Below are 22,545 nucleotides of genomic sequence, written 5' to 3'. Positions count from 1 at the left end.
CTTTTTGATAAGTCTGGCTAGGGGTTTATCAATCTTATTAATTCTTTCAAAGAACCAGCTCCTAGTTTCGTTCATCTGTTCTACCATTTTTTTTTATTTTTATATCATTGATTTCTGCTCTAATCTTTATATTTCTCTTCTCCTGCTAGATTTAGGCTTTATTTGCTGTTCTTTCTCCAGCTCCTTTAGGTATAAGGTTAGGTTGTGTATTTGAGACTTTTCTTGCTCCTTGAGGAAGGCCTGTGTTGCTATATACTTCCCTCTTGGGACCACCTTTGCTGCATCTATCTTGGAGTATACACAGTAACCTTGGTTTATTCACTCACCATTAAATTATGAACATTTTCCTAACACCTATTCTATTGTATATATTACTTCATGTCTATTAACAGTTTGTATTGTTATTTTCATTTGTAACATACACATTGTTTTACATTCTTTACTATAAATTTTTCAAACACTGGAAAATAATTTTGATAAACACTGACCCATATTTCTAAAACAGATTCTAGAAGCAGAAGGTGTGGATCAATAGTTCCTTTTCCACAGAATTACATGAATCTATTCTTTATAAAATCCCTCTTTAAAAAAAAAAAAACCTGCTTTCATGTCTTTAAAAGCCATAATAAAGATGAAATCTAGATTAGATTCATCTTCATTTTTTTTTAAATGGGAACGAATGGAGCCAAAGTAGGAATGGAGTTTCAAATGAACATGCCTTATCAAGGTATTTCATAAAACTGCAGGCAAGGCCAGGGCTGCCATGGGAACAGAAGAAGCTTGTTTCTGAAGATACTAAATACCCAGTGAAGATCCTGGAAGATATTAACCAAAGAGAAGAAGAGGTCTAGAGTACAGAACTTAGTTCAAAATTCTAATCATCCTTTCTGATAACAGTGTAGAGTAGAAAGAAAATGGGGAAAGGAGCCTCAACTCCACCAGTTAAGTAGGTGTAATCTTGGATAAATACTATTTCACCCTAAGGTTCTTCATCTAAAAATGCTGGCTGCATCAGATGATTTCCATGACTCCTTCTAGGTGAAATCATCAATGATTTTATGATCACCAAATTCAGCAATAAAACTCTGGTTTTTCACCTCTGGGCTTCATGTTCTTACCCCTTCAGTAATTCCTATTGCTGCTTCACTAATACTTTCCCAATAGGTATCTGCCCTTCTGGGCCTACTGATCATCTAGTACCCACAGAACGCTTAGCATCTTCATCCCTCAAAGTGGTTCATATGTCTAATGGCCACTATACCTTAATTCTCACCATAATCTCAGGGATCACATCCATCCTCAGGAAGCTTAATTTCTTTTTAATCTTAAGATACATAGTATTCATGCCAACCTTGGGGCACCTAGTTTCCACTATATGTGTTATTTATCCCTTGGGCAGTCCCTTCAACTAACTAGTAGTAAGCACCTTGCACTGGCAAAGATCTGCTATCCTGACACTTCTCATACTTCCACAAACCACTCAGCTGCATGGGACTCTCACTCTATTTGCTGATTTACAAATTTTGCACTGTACTGAATATGTAAGTAAACTATACTTTAATTGTGAAGTTTAACAGTTGAGACATAAAGACTTAAAGAAAAATGACTGATTCTATCCAAACCCTATCCAACTCAAAAATCATTTCCAAAATAAGATAAGACAGTTTTTCCCACAAACATGGCTGAGATCAGTAGCTACTATGTCAAGTGCCAGGCTAGTCTGCTCTGGGGCAATTGTGTTCCTCAGAAAGTTCTTCCAGAGACAAAACTGATGTTCCCACAGTTCCACCTAACCCTCTCACATGCAATACACTTGAGGGCAGTGGCCGTGTATGCTGAGGTCACCCTGCATCTGGGCTTTAACTCTCTTCCATCGTCAGTTTTTGTATAATCCTGACATGCTTGTCTGGCAACAGCTCTCTAAAAAGATACTTCCCAGAACTGATGGAACATTCTAGATGCAATATGACTAGTGAATTGAAAGTACTATCACCTCTCCTGTCTGGGTGGCATAAGATGGGATCATGCAGGCTAAGACTTCATTTACTGAAGATCAGCCATAATATGCTGGCAGATAATGAGTTTTGATTAACTGGAAACCTTCTTTCACAAAACTAAAATATGAAAGCCACAATCCTATAAGCCAGTATCTCTCTCTGCACCAAAACTCTGGAAAGATAACATTTTACCTTGGATGTAAAAAATACACACATAGTGTGTTCTTCTGACTTTAAATTATTTATTTCAAGAAAAATAATGTACTGACATGATACAAATACAAAATGGAAAGAAACTGTTAGTGACTCAGTTTAAACCATTTAAGCTCATTTGGAAACCCCTCAGCCTTAGATAAATTTGTTGTCCAAGTGCACCACCTGGTGGATAAATGTATTAAAGCTCCCCCATTGTGAGAAGAAAAAATATATATATCATTATATGGCTAAAGATGCCATTAAAAATAAAATCTTAGTATGTAAAGATTCCCATGCTTTAGCCAAAAGATTTCTCATACAGAGACTCTTGACAAAAATATAATACCAAAAGAAATCTGGAGCTCATAAAACTTCATTATCAAAGAATCCAGTTCACCTTCTTGAAGAAATGTTGCTCATCATGAAATAAACATTTTTTTAATTTATTTTTTATTAGTGTTCAATTTACTAACATACAGAATAACCCCCAGTGCCCGTCACCCATTCACTCCCACCCCCCACCCTCCTTCCCTTCTACCACCCCTAGTTCGTTTCCCAGAGTTAGCAGTCTTTACGTTCTGTCTCCCTTTCTGATATTTCCCACACATTTCTTCTCCCTTCCCTTATATTCCCTTTCACTATTATTTATATTCCCCAAATGAATGAGAACATATAATGTTTGTCCTTCTCCGACTGACTTACTTCACTCAGCATAATACCCTCCAGTTCCATCCACGTTGAAGCAAATGGTGGGTATTTGTCATTTCTAATAGCTGAGTAATATTCCATTGTATACATAAACCACATCTTCTTTATCCATTCATCTTGCGTTGGACACCGAGGCTCCTTCCACAGTTTGGCTATCATGGCCATTGCTGCTAGAAACATCGGGGTGCAGGTGTCCCGGCGTTTCATTGCATTTGTATCTTTGGGGTAAATCCCCAACAGTGCAATTGCTGGGTCGTAGGGCAGGTCTATTTTTAACTGTTTGAGGAACCTACACACAGTTTTCCAGAGTGGCTGCACCAGTTCACATTCCTACCAACAGTGTAAGAGGGTTCCCTTTTCTCCACATCCTCTCCAACATTTGTGGTTTCCTGCCTTGTTAATTTTCCCCATTCTCACTGGTGTGAGGTGGTATCTCATTGTGGTTTTGATTTGTATTTCCCTGATGGCAAGTGATGCAGAGCATTTTCTCATATGCATGTTGGCCATGTCTATGTCTTCCTCTGTGAGATTTCTCTTCAAGTCTTTTGCCCATTTCATGATTGGATTGTTTGTTTCTTTGCTGTTGAGTTTAAGAAGTTCTTTATAGATCTTGGAAACTAGCCCTTTATCTGATATGTCATTTGCAAATATCTTCTCCCATTCTGTAGGTTGTCTTTGAGTTTTGTTGACTGTATCCTTTGCTGTGCAAAAGCTTCTTATCTTGATGAAGTCCCAATAGTTCATTTTTGCTTTTGTTTCTTTTGCCTTCGTGGATGTATCTTGCAAGAAGTTACTATGGCCGAGTTCAAAAAGGGTGTTGCCTGTGTTCTTCTCTAGGATTTTGATGGAATCTTGTCTCACATTTAGATCTTTCATCCATTTTGAGTTTATCTTTGTGTATGGTGAAAGAGAGTAGTCTAGTTTCATTCTTCTGCATGTGGATGTCCAATTTTCCCAGCACCATTTATTGAAGAGACTGTCTTTCTTCCAATGGATAGTCTTTCCTCCTTTATCGAATATTAGTTGCCCATGAAATAAACATTTTTAATCTGGGAGGAACCTCAGAGAACAGGTAATTCAATCACTTCCCTTTACAGAAGAAAACTCTAAGGCAAAGACAGAGCTTTCCTGAAATTCACAGCTAGGAATAGCAGGCACTGACTAAGTAAGTAAATAGGTCAAATATTCTAGTTTAATATGGCCTTCTATCCAAGATGCTATGCAGGAAAGGCAGGAAGTGAAGTAGCCAATGTCTGTGGCAAAGTGCCGTTCTCTTGCATTGACAATAATCTGGCCACCTCACTGTGGACTGTTGCCTACCCCCAAACTGACCTCTGTGAGATCAGGAGTTGTCATACCCTCCTGGCCTCCAGAGCCTGCATGCAACTCTCTTCACTCTATTAGATTCATGTTTCCCTCCTGTACCCAATAAAACCATCCTGCCAATAAATATAAGACAAATAAAATAAATATTAAATCACCCTGCTGAAGAATATCTAACATTGTAAAGAGTTCACAATGTGTTAAAATGGGAAAGGAAAAAAAACACCAAATATGTTCACTATGATATCGTATCTGTAAAAAATACAAACAAGTAAACATAGTTCTCAAGCATTAAGTAGAGAAAAAATATTGAAAAGAGGGATCCCTGGGTGGCACAGCGGTTAAGCGCCTGCCTTTGGCCCAGGGCGCGATCCTGGAGACCCGGGATCAAGTCCCACGTTGGGCTCCCGGTGTATGGAGCCTGCTTCTCCCTCTGCCTGTGTCTCTGCCTCTCTCTCTCTCTCTCTCTCTCTCTCTCTGTGACTATCATAAATAAATTTTTAAAAAAATATTCAAAAGAAATACACTAAATGTTTTTGGCAACTAGTGTCTCTGAATGCCAGGATTGTAAGTGATTGCAATTTTTTTCTCTTATATGATGCTTTCTACATTTATTTTTAACATTAATATCAACAAAAAGATACTTTTACCTAAAACCATTATATATTTATACTCACAGATGATAAAGAAAACTGGCAAAAGAAATCAGAAAAGGGCCGCAAACACACATCCATTTACCCAATACATAAAATAGCAGGAGGAAAAAATTTCCCCAGCTCTGAAGAAGAAATATACCGTATAAGATGCTATATTTTTGTCTTAAGGCTTACCACAATTTTCCAAAATGTTTTGAATTTTCTATCAATTCTATATTAAGAAATACCTGGGGTGGCCCAGGTGGCTCAACGGTTTAGCGCCACCTTTGGTCCAGGGCCTGACCCTGGGGACCCGGGACCAAGTCCCACGTCGGGCTTCCTGCACGGAGCCTGCTTCTCCCTCTGCCTGTGTCTCTGCCTCTCTCTCTCTCTCTGTGTCTCTCATGAATAAATAAATAAAATCTTAAAAAAAAAAAGAAAGAAAGAAATACCTGGATGACTAACAAACCTTAGAAATATAATTTCTTTAAAATGTTTTATATATTTTAAGACTTAAGGACGTGAGTTCACACCCTAAGTCTGTGTTCTGCTTGTAAAATTTTGCCCGAGTTATATGACAGAATATATGCCATGATGTTCCCCCAAAGAACTCCATGGCTTCCAGGTTAAGAACCATCATTGTTTCCTAATGTGATTAGGTCTTTGAAGTATGTATCAGAAACACAGTTACCTGAAGGTCAGTAACAAGAATGGAACACCGTTATTTTGTCTCAAGATCCCTGCATTATCTATATAGACTGAAGTCAGAGAAGGAATTTTTGCTAAATATCTTTTTAAGATTTTACTTATTTATTTGACAGAGAAAGAGAGCATGAGCAGGGGGGAGGGTGAGAGGGAGAAGCAGGCTCTCCACTGAGCAGAGAGCCCAACTCAGGACTCAATCCCAGGACCCTGGGATCATGACCTGAGCCAAAGACAGACGCCCAACCAACTGTCTCTAGAGAGACTAGGGGAGCCAGGCACCCCTTTAGCTAAATATCTTAAGGTCACAGTTTTCAAGTGCTGTCTGGGGACCACTGGGAAACATCCACATCCCATTAAAGTCTGTGGCATCAAAACTTCATAATTATACCAACACAGTATTTGCCTTTTCACTCTCATTGTGACTCTCATTCTCATTTCATGAGATGAAAGTCAAGTTTTCCAGAGGCTACCTAACATCACCACACTAAATGCTGACGCAAGTATATGAATCCAGAGAGCTTCTATTATGCTAGATGTTAGAGTTTTGAAAAATATAAAATAATGCTACTACCTCTTTCACCAAATTTCTTGTTTTGGAAAGTATAATCATTTTTTAATAAAAATATGTATGTTATTATATAATGAATTATTCTTAATGAATTAAATACTGTTAAATATTCTCAGTTTTAATTTCTAATAAAATAAACAAGGATAGATATAACCCACACAAAGAAAAGCTATTTAAGGTCCACAATAAACTATCAGAAGTATAAAGGAGACCTGAGACCAAAATTTTGAAAACCACTGTCTCAGAGTATTCGTGTTCGGAAAAACACATACTGGAGAAGATTACTCTAACCCATCCTTCTTCTTCCTCTTCAAAGTACTTTCCAAACCTCTTGCCGTGATCAGTCCATCTTACAGACCATTATCTGATCACAGTTCCTAAAGCATGATTCTGATCCTATCATTTCCCTACTAAAATAATCTCAAACAGTTCAAGACATACAGAGTGATAACCAAAAACATACAAGAAACTCCATGATTTGTCCTCACACAATGTACATACTCATCAATTGTACAACTATTCCAATGCATTATGAGCAGCAGACACTATGATAGGGGCTAGGACTGGAGAGTCTATGAGAAATAAAACTTGCCATCACTGGACTAAGAGTCTACTGAGGAAGAAATATTCACACAAATACAGGTATCCATAATTTTCTACATTTATTTTCCAAATATGCTATAGGCATTTTTTTTTTTAGATTTTATTTATTAATGAGAGACACAGAGAGAGAGAGGCAGAGACACAGGCAGAGGGAGAAGCAGGCTCCATGCAGGGAGCCCGACACGGGACTCAATCCTGGGTCTCCAGGATCAGGCCCTGGGCTGAAGGCGTTGTTAAACTGCTGAGCCAAAAAAAATAAAAAAATAAAATAATAAAAATAAAAATAAAAATAAATTTAAAAACTGCTGAGCCACCCGTGCCACCCGCATATATATTTTTTACCCAAAATTCACTATCAACATCAAAAACTCTCTATAATGACAATGAATGTCCTCCAACAGAATCACTTTGGTTGTATACAAATCCAGGTAAGGGAATGTGGATAACAGTTCAGTTGTATCTCAACTGTTCTCCCTAAAAGATTATACCAATTATGCCTTGTGCCCATATTAAATGTACTGAGCATCAATGCTATCATCCCATCATTATTAATGAAAATATCTTCTGAGAAAGTAGAAATGCCAAACTAAAAAATAAGTGAGCATAAGAAACTTAGAAAAGCCCAGACATCAGAAAGAGTTGGGAGTGATAGTGCATACTGAGGGTAGGAAGCACATTAGGCATGATCTCAACATGTCCTTATCTACTAAACATAGCAGTGTTGGAAATTTTAACTGTAGCTAACTAGTCCAATACAAAATTTGAGAAACTAGAGAAACTCCTTGTACAGTGGGCTGAGCGCCACTCTCAGTGTAGGAGACCACTAAGTACCAGGCTGATAGAGGAGTGGGTAGCAGACACCTTCAAAGCTCTGGAAGCAGCTGCAAGTGGGGGAAGAACGTGATTTGGTGAGGAACTGAATTTCAAAGCACGTCTGAGAAATTCATGAACACTGGCAGACACCACAAGCTGTAGGTCACGGGGGAAGCAGTTTCCCTTCACACTGACATGAGCTATCTTCCTCCAGTGAACTGCAGAGAACTACCATTAAAAATGGTGGCACACAAAGGAAATTGTCCATCTTAATGTTAAATCATCATAGGTTTATATCAGAACAAAGAAGCACCTGGATGTAAAGCATCCAAAGAAAGCTAACTTGCTCTTAAGTGAGAACTATAACAATGTGGATAAGCTAAGGTCCTTGCTGGTACACCACTCTGATATCAGCTCAAAGGGGCCACTGTAACTGCACTGCCTGTGATGATATGAGACATTAGAATCGGAAAACCTGGGCAAAGGAGGAAGTGGATGAGGTTTAGGGACAAAGCCATATGTCACCATTCAACAAAGGGAAAATCTGGCAAAGAGGACTCTTTTAAAAACAGACAATATTCTTGGGGATCCTCCTAGTGTCACAAATTATGAAGATAATATAGCCAGCTTACACAAAGCATACAGAACTTCATTTTAAACCTCTATTTAATGAACCATTACTATCATTAAGACAATTACCATTATACTATATGATAGGTGTTGCTAGAAACATAGCCCTAAATAGCACAGAACACAAGCCTAACTGTCTTGCTCTCACTGTCCTAGTATAATTAATGTTAATACCTGTGCTTCACTCTCACACACAACAAGGAGATGCATTTTGTCTTCAAAGGTCTATGGAAGTACACTTGGCTATTGGCTATCTCAGAAATGTTCTAGCTTCTGCCTTTCCTAGAGATACCTGTTGACTTTCATGTCCCTTAGCAAAGTTGAATCATCCCACAGTTACAAGATATTTTCTCCCTGTTCCTCTTCTCTCTTTATATCTTTTCTTCTTTGTGTGTTTGTTTTCTGAAGAAACTCTCATACTTATTTTAACAGAAAGCTAACTTTTTAAATGTATAGTTAGCAAAGGCTAGATAAAACTTTCTTTATAATGGACAATCCCTTAATAAAGTATAACAACAAAAATTCAGATCTTAGGACTCTTAAGCTTATGTTACTGTTACCAAGGAGTCATCTACGGCCACCCAAGCACACAAGTTGCTCTATTTCAAAGTTCAGGAACATCTTAAATTACAGAAAGTTCCTGACATAACTAAACACCTCAATTTCATTGTCTCAAGGTATCAGTGTAGTCAATATATATGAATCTCATTCTCCTGAGAACATTCAGAATTTTATTTATATACCATCAATCTAAAAAGGTTTTTGAGCATCCTTCCCCGAGTACATAATTATTCTTCTGTATTAGGGGTCGGCAGACTTTTTCTGCAAAAGGCCAGACAATAAATATTTTAGCTTTTGTAGGCCATACAATATCTATCACAATTACTTAACTCTGCCACTGTAGAATAAGAAAAGCCATAATACATAATACATCTGCCTTTGATAGTCTTAGTATTTCAATTTAAAAAATAGTACTTGCTTAAATCATGTGACTGTTACTACTGCCACAAACTACTGCCCATGGTACAGACTGATATCCTTTAGTATATCGTAAGGAAATCAAACTCTGAAAGAAGCAGCAGAATGAAAGAGGAGCCAAGACTCATGCTCTGGGATCTCTAAGCCCTTCTCCCTTTACTATTAGGGCTGACTATTCTCAACAAGTCCTTCATGAACACCCTCGCCCCTAATTCCTGCGTTGAATCCAAACCTGTTCATCACGAAAATGATGCCTCCTTTGCCACTGAAAGAGATTTGCCTGGTGCTGCAAGACAAACATCAGAGCAGGAGGGGCCACTATAGCCACCACACGTCTGGCCCATACCCACAGCCCTGTCTCTACTTTGGGGCAAATCCCTTCCCCTTGGATCCCAATATTCCAGGTCAGTCTCACCCTCCTCAAGAAGGTGCTCAGAGAAAAGCCTCAGAATTCAGTAAAAATACAGAGACTGGTCTTACCCTCAAATTTGCCTAGCTCCTGCCCCATCCTCCTTTCTGCCTCCTTTACCTGCCTTAAACTTACTCATCTAGGCCAAGTTCAGATGTTCTCTCTCCTCCAGCAAGTGTTCCTTCAGTGCCAAGTGTGCTTTAAGTGTCTCTTCTCCAGGCTCCCTAGAACCCTACACTTGCCTTTATGGCCAAGCTCATTACACTTTATTTCCCTCTAAGCGTACAGAATTACTTAAGAATGAGGATTCTTATTCATCTCTGTACCTTGCACAAACTGTTTCTCTTATGTCTGCACACCCTCTCCAAAAACTCCCAGTCTCACCAAAAAAAGTTATAGTTTTTCATTCTACCAAATTTTTTTTAATTTTTTATTTATTTATGATAGTCACAGAGAGAGAGAGAGAGAGAGGCAGAGACTCAGGCAGAGGGAGAAGCAGGCTCCATGCACTGGGAGCCCGATGTGGGATTCGATCCGGGGTCTCCAGGATCGCGCCCTGGGCCAAAGGCAGGCGCCAAACCGCTGCGCCACCCAGGGATCCCTCATTCTACCAAATTTAAAGGAAATTGCCATAACTAGAAATTAGAAGGAGAAATGAACTACAATTTGATGACTGTAATTCCTTTCTAAATAATGCCATTAACCATACCAAACCAGTTCCCAATAAAATTTATTTTTTTTATTTTTAATAATAAATTTATTTTTTATTGGAGTTCTATTTGCCAACATATAGAATAACACCCAGTGCTCATCCCATCAAGTGCCCCCCTCAGTACCCATCACTCAGGCACCCCAACCCCCCTCCCACCTCCCTTTCTACCACCCCTAGTTCGTTTCCCAGAGTTAGGAGTCTCTCATGTTCTGTCTCCCTTTCTGATATTTCCTACCCATTTCTTCTCCCTTCCCTTCTATTCCCTTTCACTATTATTTATATTCCCCAAATGAATGAGAACATATAATGTTTGTCCTTCTCCGATTGACTCATTTCACTCAGCATAATACCCTCCAGTTCCATCCACGTTGAAGCAAATGGTGGGTATTTGTCATTTCTAATAGCTGAGTAATATTCCATTGCCCAATACAATTTAAATATTGAGCCAAACAGTTAAACAATTCAAGGGCACAACAGTAAAGAGCAAAACAATACATGAGCTTTTTAATGCACATTCATTGTGATGATTTCAAATGCTGTTGACAGTTGTGGGTTATTAGTACACTCACTCTTCATCACTTTCTTTAATGTACTCTTTCTCCTGTTACTCTCCATCTACCTCAGGGAGCAAAAACAAGTTGTTTTCACTTGTTTGAATTAAGGTGTCGTGACTGTGATTGGTTTTGTTTACCAGTAGCAGTTTACAACATCTCTCTTATCTCTCTTTATGCTACAAAAGCTTTTAAAATGTCAGCTCAACTCTGGAGCTACTAAATGTTTCTACAGAGCCGACACAAATTCCGTAAAACACTATGCCTTGTAGATCCTACCAAAATGACAGATTGCTGACTTCAGAATGTGGAAATGATGATGATGCTTTAAAACTGCATGTTTACAAACCAGTGGATTTTCTTCATTGGATTTTAATAACTAAAGTTACTCAAATCTGAAGTCTAAAGTCAATGTTCCCTTGAAGCAATGCCAATGTATAACTGGTTTTCAAATACAAGCACTAAGTTGATAAGCAAAGCAAACAAAAGTCCATCAGCCTCTTCTTTGCCATCAATAATTACTGTATTTTACTATCAAATATGGAAGGCTAGTTCAGGACACTTTTATATTAATTGTTCTGGAAACTGTTCTAAATATGCTCCTCCTAACTCTTAATTATATATGCAAAAAGGAACAAAGACGTCAACAATCCCAAAGGATGGTTTTAAAAAAATAACTTAAACTGAGTTTTATTTTATTTTAGAACACTAAGACATACAACCTCTCAGCCCAGAATCTAGATGACTCCTCAGCTCAATTTTCCTCCTAGAAGCCTGAAAACTTGCAAGTATACCACACAGAAGAAACCAGAGAGATGGCACAAAATAAACCATCAGCTCAGAGGAACTTTGTGCTTGACAACAACCTAGTTTACATATTTCTACAACTATGAGATTAACAATACACAATTGCTTCCTTAAAGCTGGTATGAATATAGGAGTACCTGGCAGCCTCTCAACTAGCCTAGTATCTCCCTAGGTCCCAAGCATAAAATGCCAACAGAATTTACTCTACCTTACCCATTCCAATGGAAATCCCACAAAAGTGGTTTAAGACAAGATGCCATATTCTGTAAGGAAGCCTGTTAATGGCACTCATTTCTCCAAATATAAGTAACCAGAACATGTTAAATGTAAAAATAGATTTGTTATTGGGGCACCTGGGTGGTGTAGTCGATTGAGTGCCTGGCTCTTGTTTTGGGCTCAGGTTGTGGTCTCAGGGTCATGAGATCAAGCCCCCATGTCACGTTCCATGCCCAGCACAGAGTCTGCTTAAGTTTCTCTCTCCCTCTCCCTGTGCCACCCCCCACCCTCCCACTTCCTCTCTCCCCCTCCCTCTCTATAATAAGTCTTTAAAAAAAAAGAAATCCATCTAGAAAAGTTTAAATTGTGCCACTACCACATATCCAGAATGTATAAAAAACTATAAATCAGTATGAAAAGCATGATACAAAAGAAAAATATTCAAGAGGCTTAAAAAGGCATCTCAAAAAAAAAAAAAAAGGCATCTCAAGAAAAGGGAAAATCCAAACAGCCAATGAACATAAGGGAAAAAAATCATAATGCAATTTAAAACCACACACCCAACAGAATGGCTAAATTTTAAAAAATGACAATACCAAGTATTAGGCAGGATACAGAGCAATGGGAATTCAAAAACACTGCTATTGAAGGTACAAACTGAAAAAGATTTCCTTCTAAAGCTAATCATGTGCATACCCTATAACCACTACTAGGCATACACCCAATATATAAACATATACTTCCATGCCCAGATAAATATATGCAGAATATTCATAAGAGTGTTGTGCATAAAAGCTAAAACTAGAAGCAACCAACATGATGGTTAGCAGCAGAACAATAAACACAATGTGTAAGATTCATACAATAGAATAACATACAGTAAAGAAAATGAATTAACTATAGCTACAGTACAGAAAAAGCTTAGAGGGCAGCCCAGGTGGGTCAGTGGTTTAGCGCTGCCTTCAGCCCAGGGCCTGATCCTGGAGATCCAGGATCGAGTCCCACGTCAGGCTCCCTGCATGGAGCCTGCTTCTCCCTCTGCCTGTGTCTCTGTTTCTCTCTCTCGCTCTCTCCGTGTCTCTCATGAATAAATAAATAAAATCTTAAAAAAAAAAAAAAAAGAAAAGAAAAGGCTTAGAAATGTTTATAAGACATGAAAGAATCCAGACATAAAAGAATACACGCTGAATGATTCTTCTAGTTATACAAAATTCAGAAAGAGGATATAATGAACTATATATATCTTTAAAGAAAAGAAGGAAATGATTTCCATAAAGTCAGAATAGTGATTATCTTTGGAGAAAAAAAGGGGAGACCATGTTCAGTGAAGGAGGTATGTAGGTGAACTTCAGGGTGCTAGTAAACTTTAAGATCAGTGATGATACACAGATGTTTACCTTGCAATAATTTATGCAGCTTTAAGTTGTTTTATGCATTTTCTAGCTTGCTTTATATTTCAAAACAAAAGAAGTTTAAAAATACTATAATAATAGATTCAGGCAAAGATTATCAATGCATATACAGTCAATGGATGAAAGGCTGCTAGGATACAGAATAGTCGTCTAGTCTCCAACTAGCACCCTATAAAGCACTTATTAATTATAAAGAAAAATCCTTGACTAGATCATTCAGACTGGGGTAAAAATCAATTTATATATATTATTAACAAAAGTAGGATCCTATGACTATGATCTGTATGTTAAGTGATATACAAATGTTATATTGCCTTGTTATTAAAACAGATATACTGAAATAATTAAAGGATAATTATCATAATGTCTGCAACTTACTTTCAAATGTTACAGCAGAGACATAGAGAAAGAGACAGACAATGGCAAGGCAATGGAAAAATGAATGAAATAAGGCAAATATTAACAACTGGTGAATCTAAGTGAAGAGTAACCAAGTATTCACTGCACTACTTCAATCTTTCAGTAAGACATTTCCCAAAATAAAACAATGAGAGAGGGAAATAAAAGGTTTCAAAAAGGAAGAATAACAACAGCAACAAAAGACATGTATTAGGAGGAGGCAAAAAGAACTGGATTAGTTCCAACGTATTATGGTCTTATGAAAAATAACTAGAAAGACTATAATATGTACTTTTTACAAAAGAGAAAACTCGGGGTGCCTGGGTGGCTCAGGTCCTGAGATCTAGTCCCCATCACTACCACCACCTCCCATAGGTTCAAGGCTCAGTAGAGAATCTGCCTAGGATTCTCTCTCCCTCTCCCTCCCCTCCTAGCCCCCTAGCATGTGTGTATGTATTCTCTCTCTAAAATTAATAAATCTTTTTTAAAATTTAGATTAAAAATAGAAAATTTTTCACAATTTGCAGAAAAAAGAATAAGTCTGCTCAAATATAACTTTTTAAATGACTAAAGGAAAGCTACTAGAAGAATGAGTATTAAAATACCGTTTTTGCCTTCAGGTGGTAGTATTATGGATAGTACTTCGTGTTTTCCAAAATATATATTACTGTTGACCAATTTCAGGTATTTGTACCATTAGCTGGTTTCCTTTTTTTTTTTTTTTTTTTAATATTTTATTTACTTATTCAGGAGACACACACACACACACACAGAGGCAGAGACACAGGCAGAGGGAGAAGCAAGCTCCATGCAGGGAGCCCAACGTGGGTGGGACTCGATCCCGGGTCTCCAGGATCAGGCCCTGGGCTGAACGCAGCGCTAAACTGCTGAGCCACCCGGGCTGCCCTCCATTAGCTGGTTTCAATCTGAAAAATACCAGGAGCAGAAATCCTACTGATGTATTATTTCCTCTTATCCTATGAGGAATTACAGATCACACAAAGTACTACTTCTCAAGTACCTAAACTGGTAACAAAAATAGGAAATGTGCCCTTTACAAAACCCATTACAGTATAAATATACCTCATCATATATGCTCCCATTAATGTCTGCGCCGTAGATAGGTGCCACAAAAGTTAAGTTCTTCCAGTACTTGCGCTCCAAATCTTCATAATCCAAGTATCTTGGAGTACAATATCTGCAAAAGGTAAATGAAAAGAGCATGAATCAATATGATGATTACAAGATTTTCCCCACCCATATGACTTAAATCATATTTTAAAAATTTTATCAAAAAAAATTTTTCACTAAAAATCCAAGAAAGCAAAACCAAAATAAGATACTTTGCAACCATTAGATTGGCAAACACAATATATTAATGGTAGGAAAGAATGAGACTTCCCTTACACAGCTGCAGTGAAAGTATAAAGTAGTACAAACTTCTCAGAGTATAATGAAAATATCAAAACCTTTAAAAAATGTGTACCTTCAACCCTAAAATCCAACTCTGGAAATTCAATCTAAACAATGCAGAGATGTACACAATGAAACATGAGCTAGGATGTTTGCTGCAACATTAACTGAAAACTCAAACTTAATGTTGTCCAACAAAGGCTTAGTTAAATAAAATGCAAAATACAAAATAAGATAGATCTTTCTATATATTAACATTAATATCTTTCCATAGTGAATTAAGCATGTTATAGAATGGTGAATATATTAGGATAATATTATATAAAGATATCTGTAATTGTACTCATTGTCAAAAAGAAATATATACTATATTATTAATGATTAATTTTCACATTGAAATTACAAAAGGCATTTACTTCTCCATATTATTTGGATTGTGAACAAATAATCTTATATTAATACATACACCAAAAAATATCAGTATTTCTACGTGAAAAAAATCAACAAAGTAATGAAAGTCTTTTTAGCAGTAAAAAAGTATTTAGTAGCAGTAACAATCCCTATAAAGCCAACTGACATTTTATTTTAGATTTAATAGCTGTAGAACAATCAAAATCAATGCCCAAAATCAATGTCCAAATGCCCAAAATAGTTACCCAAGCAGTATGCAAGCATACCAAATTAACAACTGTATTTTAAATATAGAATAATTTGCCGATTTATCTAAAACATTAGAATCTCAACAGGACAGCCAAAAATAAAAAGGAGAGGCATGAAAGCATCATTAACTCCACTATATTCCACCACTTTGATTAGTAGGTTCCAAAAGTAATAAGAATTCTAGGCAAGCTAACCACAGGTCAGTCTCAGGTGACAGATAAAAAAAAAAAAAAGATAACGGAGATACGGCTTATTATGACTTAGAGATATTTGTTGGATTTTGGATATTAAAGGACTAAATTGTCTTTCACTATAATAGACCTAAACAATCTATCACTATATACTACTCAATCATGATCAATTTTTAACAATCTATAACTCTAAAAAAGAAACACATGGTTCAGTGTTGGCTACTGAGGTTAAATTATAAGATCTGTGAATATTTGAAACAATGATTCTAAACTTGAGAAAAGTGACCAGTTCACTCTGTTGGTGCCCAATTCTAAAGAAGCCTAGCTACAGATTCCTACCCTAATGGACTGTCAAACAATCACAGCTGTCCCACAAATCCAGTATCAGTTTGCTCAAAAGCAATCCAACCATTCCTTTTTTTCCAGAACCATTTATTCACTGTATTACAATTATTAAGAGATGAGTCTCCAGGACCAGCCTGTCTACCATGTATAAGCTATGTAACCCTGGGCAGTTGACTGAATTTCTCTGGACCTCAGTTATTCCTCTATAAAAAAGGAATAATAACAGTTGAGTTATTGTGAGGACTCCATCACATAATTATGTAAAGCACATAGCTTTAAGCCTAGAAGAAAATATAGATCAATAATGTAATGCAAGAGAGCATATTACTCACCTCTATAAAGCTTTATAGTAGAACTATGTTGGAGGTCTCTAGATTTTCTCCAGATTAAGTTGTGTTACTAACCAATGAGCATGTTATCCTGTCTACTGTTTACACCAAGCACATTTGACTGTGCACCTAAGCAAGGGCATGCACTGAATGAAGGAAAACAGATTAACAGAAAAACTAGGAAAATGCCTCCCACCTCCCGTGAAAACTAACCCCATCTCAGGACCACCCCATTACCATTATGCACACCATTTGACCTGAGTACAGCTATAAGTGAACAAGCAAAAGCCTTGGATTGAGGCTTAGAAGCCCATTTCACTGGCATCTTTCCCACATGGAATTGGTAGAGGAAATATAAAAAGAGAATTTTCAAAAGTATTTTTTTTCCTAGGAATCCTAATTTTATTTTTCTCTTCAAACTTTAAACTCTAGTTAGTTTACATACAATGAATGTAATATTGGTTTCAGTTGCAGAATTCAGTGATTCATCACTTACATACAACACCCAGTGCTCATCATAACAAATGCCCTCCTTAATACCCATAACCCACCTAGTGCATCCTCCACCTACTCCCCTCCATCAACCATCAGTTTGTTCTCTAACATTAAAGAGTATCTTATGGTTTGCTTCCCTCTTTTTTTTCCCTTCCCATATGTTCATCTGTTTTGTTTCGTAAATTCCATATGAGTGAAATCATATGGTATTTGCCTCTCTCTGACTTATTTCGCTTAGCATAATACACTCTAGCTCCATTCACTCTTTGCAAATGGCAAGATTTCACCTTTTTGATGGCTGAGTAATATTCCTGTGAGTGTGTGTGTCTGTGTCTTTATCCATTCAGCACTCAAGGTACTCCAGAGTTAGGCTACTGTCAATAACGTTACTATAAATTTCAGGGTGTATATTTATATCCTTTGGGTAAACACCTAGTAGTTTAATTGCTGGATCCTATGGTAGTTCTACTTCTAAATTTTAAGAATTTTTTTGAGGGAGAGAGAGAGAGAGACTGCATGTGCACTAAAGGGAGGAGCAGAGGGAGAGGAGAGAGAGAACCTTAAGCAGGCTCCACACTCAATGCAGAGCCCGATGTGGTACTCGACCTCATAACCATAATATCATGACCTAATCTGAAATCAAAAATCAGAGGCTAAGACAACTGAACCACTCAGGCGCTCTATTTTTAATTTTTTGAGGAACCTCCATCCTGTTTTCCAGAGTTGGCTATACCAGTTTGCATTCCCACCAAAGATATTTTAATATTGTAACAATTATAATGAAATTAATCCAACTCAAAAAATAAAATTTAATACGGACCTGTCATGCAATATCATAATAGATATTTCACAACTAAAAAAAGAGCCAATTATTTTTTAAAATCATTCTTAAACCTCAGAAAATCAAGAAATTTATATTGTTAAATAAATCATTGCAATATGTCCAATAATTTGTACCACTTCAAGTATATCTTAGCTTTCATGACCCTATTCAATCAACAGATACTGAAACAGCCCATACTATATACATCAGATACTGTACCAGGCACTGGTACAGAAAACAATGTAACCTAAATGGCTATTTCCAGGAAAAGTGCATCTACAACTAAGCCACAAGAGTAAAAATTGAACAGATATACGAACAAAATAAGTGCCTAGTAAAATAAATTGCCCCTAAATAGAAAACTGATACTATGCTAGAATAATCACATGGGCTAGAAATGACGATCGAAGTTTCTCTTTGATAAGAAAAAAAGGTCTTCAAAGCTCTGTTCTCATCAATATTTTGAATTACCATAGTATTATTAACAATGATCATCTCTGGGAGTTAAAATTATGTATTTCTATAACGTCTGAATTTTCAAATAAGCATGTATTACTTTTATAACTGATAAAAGCATTTCTGTCCTTCAAAATCTATCTCAACAGCACCTACTAAATGAAATCACTCATTTCCTGATTAACCACCAGAGAAGTCTTATTTTCCTTTGAAACCCCACGATACTTTGCACTTCTCCTATGGTAATTATGATTGTTAAAGTATTGACAAACATTTTCTAACAAGTATAGTCTGATTACTTGCAAGTACAAATTCTCTCCCAAAATACCAAAGTAGTCAAGCAGATGTTCCACTAAATGAACTAATGTATTTAATTAACCCTTTAAGAATGACTCTGGAAAGGGGTATTAGATGATAACAATACAGCAAACCATTTATACTTATAAGAAGCTGGGTAAATTTGCTTCCATAATCTTGTTTCAATAGCATTGCACATATAAATTGTTAAAAGAGTCCTTAAAGAGTTTGAATGCAAACCAGTCCAGTCTATGATAAAAAATTTCACATTCTCAATTAATGAGATCTGAACCAATGAGACTTTACTAATGCCTACCAAAAATTCAAAAGAAGGGACTCACATTAAATACAAAATTTCAATTCCTTTGGAATAGCCACAATGCTCCATAGCTGGAACTTTACACACAGAATTAAGATTCTTCAAGCACCATCAGTGCTATGTCAAATATAAATTTTAAATTTTAAAAAGAGATCAACTAGGGATCCCTGGGTGGCTCAGCGGTTTGGCGCCTGCCTTTGGCCCAGGGCGCGATCCTGGAGTCCCGGGATCGAGTCCCACGTCGGGCTCCTGGCATGGAGCCTGCTTCCCCCTCCTCCTTTGTCTCTGCCTCTCTCTCTCTCTCTCTATGTCTATCATAAATAAATAAATAAATCTTTAAAAAAAAAAAAAAAGAGATCAACTAAATTCATCCAAAGAGCTTAATTTCACACACACACACCTACCCAGAGAATTTAGACAATGTTGTTTTTTGGTTGGTTGGTTGATTGGTTGGCTGGTTTGGGGTTATAATTTTTTCTTCAAATTAATGTTTTGGTCTATGGCCTTAACTACCATATCAGAAACTTTTAAAAAGGTAATTTAAAAGGGTGCCTGAGTGGCTTATTTGGTTAGGCATCTGACTCTTGGTTTGGCTCAGGTCATGATCTCAGGGTCCTGGGATCAAGCCCTCCATTGGGCTCTGTGTTCAGCAGGGAGTCTACTTCTCTCTCTCTCTCCCTCTCTCCCTCTCCTCCTCCCTGGACTTATGCATTCTCTCTAAAAATAAATAAATCTTAAAAAAGAGAGATAATTTAATAATTATACCATGATGGTTTCTAAATATATTCAAATTCTTTAAAATTCCTCCCTTTAAGAAGTACAGCTTAATTTTCCTCCTTGATTATGGGCTACACTTTGCAACTGGCTTATAACAAAGAGAATATGGCAGAAGGAACATCAAGAAACAGATCATGAAGAGATAATGTGGCTTCCATCTTGGTTACTCTCTTGGTTCACCTGCTCTGGGAGAAGCCAGCTGCCACAACATGAGAAGCAGTCCATGTGGCAAGGAACTCAGGACTCTAGCCAGCAGCCATGTAAGGGGAACAATCTCGGAAGAAGATCTTCCAGTCACAGTCAAGCCTTCAGATGATAACAGCCCCACCTAACATCTTGACTGCAATCTCATAAGAGACCCTGAGCCACAGCCACCTAACTACCTAACTAAGTCACTCTCAGATTACTGACCAGAGAAACTGAGCTATTAAATAAATGCTTGTTGATTTAAGCTATAAGGTTTGGGATAACTTGTAACACAGCAATAGGTATAATTACAATAATGCTAATACAATAGTGGTGGCCCTTCAAATCATTTAAGGGCTTCCTTTTTAAATTACTCATCTTCTAAATATATGATTTATCATCTAAGACTTAAACACTGTCAGGGATATGGTGTGGAAGGCAGAGGAAAAAGCTTACCACCCTGACGAGTCCTTTCCTAAGCCCCTAGGGGCAGCAAGGCTTGGTGACCAGTGGGCACCCCCAAGGTACAAGAAGAGCCTCTGCTGCCTGCTCTGCCTCACCCTGCCCCATGCCAGGCACACCTGCCCCAACCTCAGCTTCAAGTGGAAGATGAGAAGGCAGAGGAGGGTAAGGGTAGCTAGCATCATGGGCCTCAGCTGTACCTACCATGCCCGGGAGATGAGGATGCTATTGCCAAGGACAGCCCAGCAGCCACAGCCCCTAAGTCAGGCTCTTCCTTAGTTGCCAAATCCTGTGTCACCACCGTGGGATCCTGGCTGGGCCAGAACTGGAATGGAGAGTTACCTGCCCTATTCCCTAGTATCCTCCTACAACCAACCAGGAGCACCTGCTGAGGCCTCGCAGGCAGTGGGACCCCCAAGGCCACAGCCATTTCCACCATAGCCAGCCCCCTGTGCTAGGGCTTCAGTAGGCAGAAGGATGGTCAGTTGCAACCACTGTAGAGTAAGGGCATTGCAACACTAGTCATGAAGGGGTGCTAGCAACTGGTGGCCCAGGGTACCAGGGCTGAGGTTCCCAAATGGAAATGGACAGAGGATGGTGGGGATGCCCCTGCACCTAAGCAAGCAACCCTTGTCTCAGGCAGTAGAACCAGGAGGCAGAGGCCAAAGGGGAGGACACCATGGCTGTAGCAGTGGCAATGGTGAAGTCAGTGTGGGGCTAAAGGAGAGAGTGCTGCTTACTGCATTCAAGCACCCGGCCCTGGACTATATTGTGCTCTGTATGCTGTACTACAGCATCTGTGTCAAGGACAGCTTCCTGAGGGTGGCACTGGGTGGCCATGTGCTGGCCAAGGTAGAGACCCTGAAGTGGACTGGGCACTGGTGTGACAGGCAGATAGGGAGCCAGCAGGCTATCCCACCACATAGCATCTGCAGGGCCAGACTGCCTAGGTAGAAGGTCACGAGCACAGCTGCCAAAGCATTGGGGTCCTCACAGCCCATGTGGACATGGTAATCCACCATTGCACGGAGTACTGGGTGACCGTATCATCAAGAGGCACACCAAGGCCATGGTGGTATCTTACTCAGGCAATAGGCTGGAATGCATAAGGCATATGGACAATCCCCACAGCAATGGGCACTGTATCACCTCTATCTATTACTTGAATCAGAACTGGGACATCAAGGTGCATGGCAGCCTGTTGTAGATCTCCCTGAGGCTGGCCCATGATAACCAACATCAAGCCACTCTTTGATGGGTTGCTCATTTTCTGGTCTGACCAGTAGAACCCCCATGAGGTGGCACCACAGGTATGCCATCACTATCTGGTATTTTGATGCCAAGAAGTGGGCAGCAGCAAGTTTATCAGCTACTATCCAGAGAGAAAGGTGTTCAAATACCTGTGTTACAGCCAATTACACCCACATAGTGACCAGCCCCAGAGTTGAAAAGACAGACAGCTTGCCCTGACTTCAAAAAAGCCTCTGGCCCCATGCTGCTGGCCCCACAACCTACCAGTTTTGATGCCTGCTCCTTTTCTGCCACCGCTGCTGCTTCCAGCTTTGCCTCTGTCCTGACTAGTATAGAGGGCTCTAACACTGAGGACCAAGGAGAAGAGATCTCTGCTGTCCTGGGATGGAGCTAGGGTTGTGACCTGGGCAGGGGACAGGGTTGGGAGCTACCATCACTGGAGCCAGGGGCCTGGCGACTTACCGTCTGGTCCTGCTCCTCTCAAGTGTGGAGAGCTAGAAGGAGGCATTGCCACCTCCAACCAGAACACAGGCTTGGGGGTTGGGATGTCATGGCCTCTTGCTGGTAAAGGTTTGTTGGTGGGGAGTATTCCCAAGCCCCTCACTCCTCCAGCCTGGAATGTGAAGTAACTCCCCAACCCCTATGGCCATGGCACCTTTTAGACTATGCTGCCACTGTGTGGGCAGGATAAATGGTGCTAGGAGGCGCATGGGTGTAAAAAGTCCTTTCAGCTAAGAAAAACAAAAGGGTACCTCAGAGCTGGAAAAAAAAAAAAAAAAAAAAAGACTTAAACACTGTCACACAAAGAAGAAAATATGCCTAACAAATATGAATCATGTGTAGAATCACTCTATACTAAAAAATAGAAAAAAACCATTTA

The 22,545-nt window shown here is 38.6% G+C and overlaps 1 protein-coding gene and 1 pseudogene across 13 annotated transcripts in view; one reads left to right on the top strand and one right to left on the bottom strand.

Moving 5' to 3' along the window:
• KDM4C (lysine demethylase 4C) overlaps positions 1 to 22,545 on the bottom strand; it is a 413,529-nt gene that overhangs the window by 360,348 nt on the left and 30,636 nt on the right. For all 13 annotated transcript variants that reach the window (XR_013387737.1, XR_013387736.1, XM_077911914.1 and 10 more), the window contains one exon: positions 14,745 to 14,859. Coding sequence is in view for 11 of the 13 variants with exons in the window: in XM_077911914.1 (XP_077768040.1) it covers positions 14,745 to 14,859 (115 nt within the window). In the remaining 2 variants the exon portion in view is untranslated. The remainder of the gene's footprint in view (positions 1 to 14,744; positions 14,860 to 22,545) is intronic.
• On the top strand, positions 20,598 to 21,843 carry LOC144322789 (prolyl hydroxylase EGLN2 pseudogene; annotated as a pseudogene).

Source organism: Canis aureus, chromosome 10, assembly GCF_053574225.1.
Source record: "Canis aureus isolate CA01 chromosome 10, VMU_Caureus_v.1.0, whole genome shotgun sequence".
NCBI lineage: Eukaryota > Metazoa > Chordata > Mammalia > Carnivora > Canidae > Canis > Canis aureus.
This window is presented reverse-complemented; position numbering and strand designations above follow the sequence as displayed.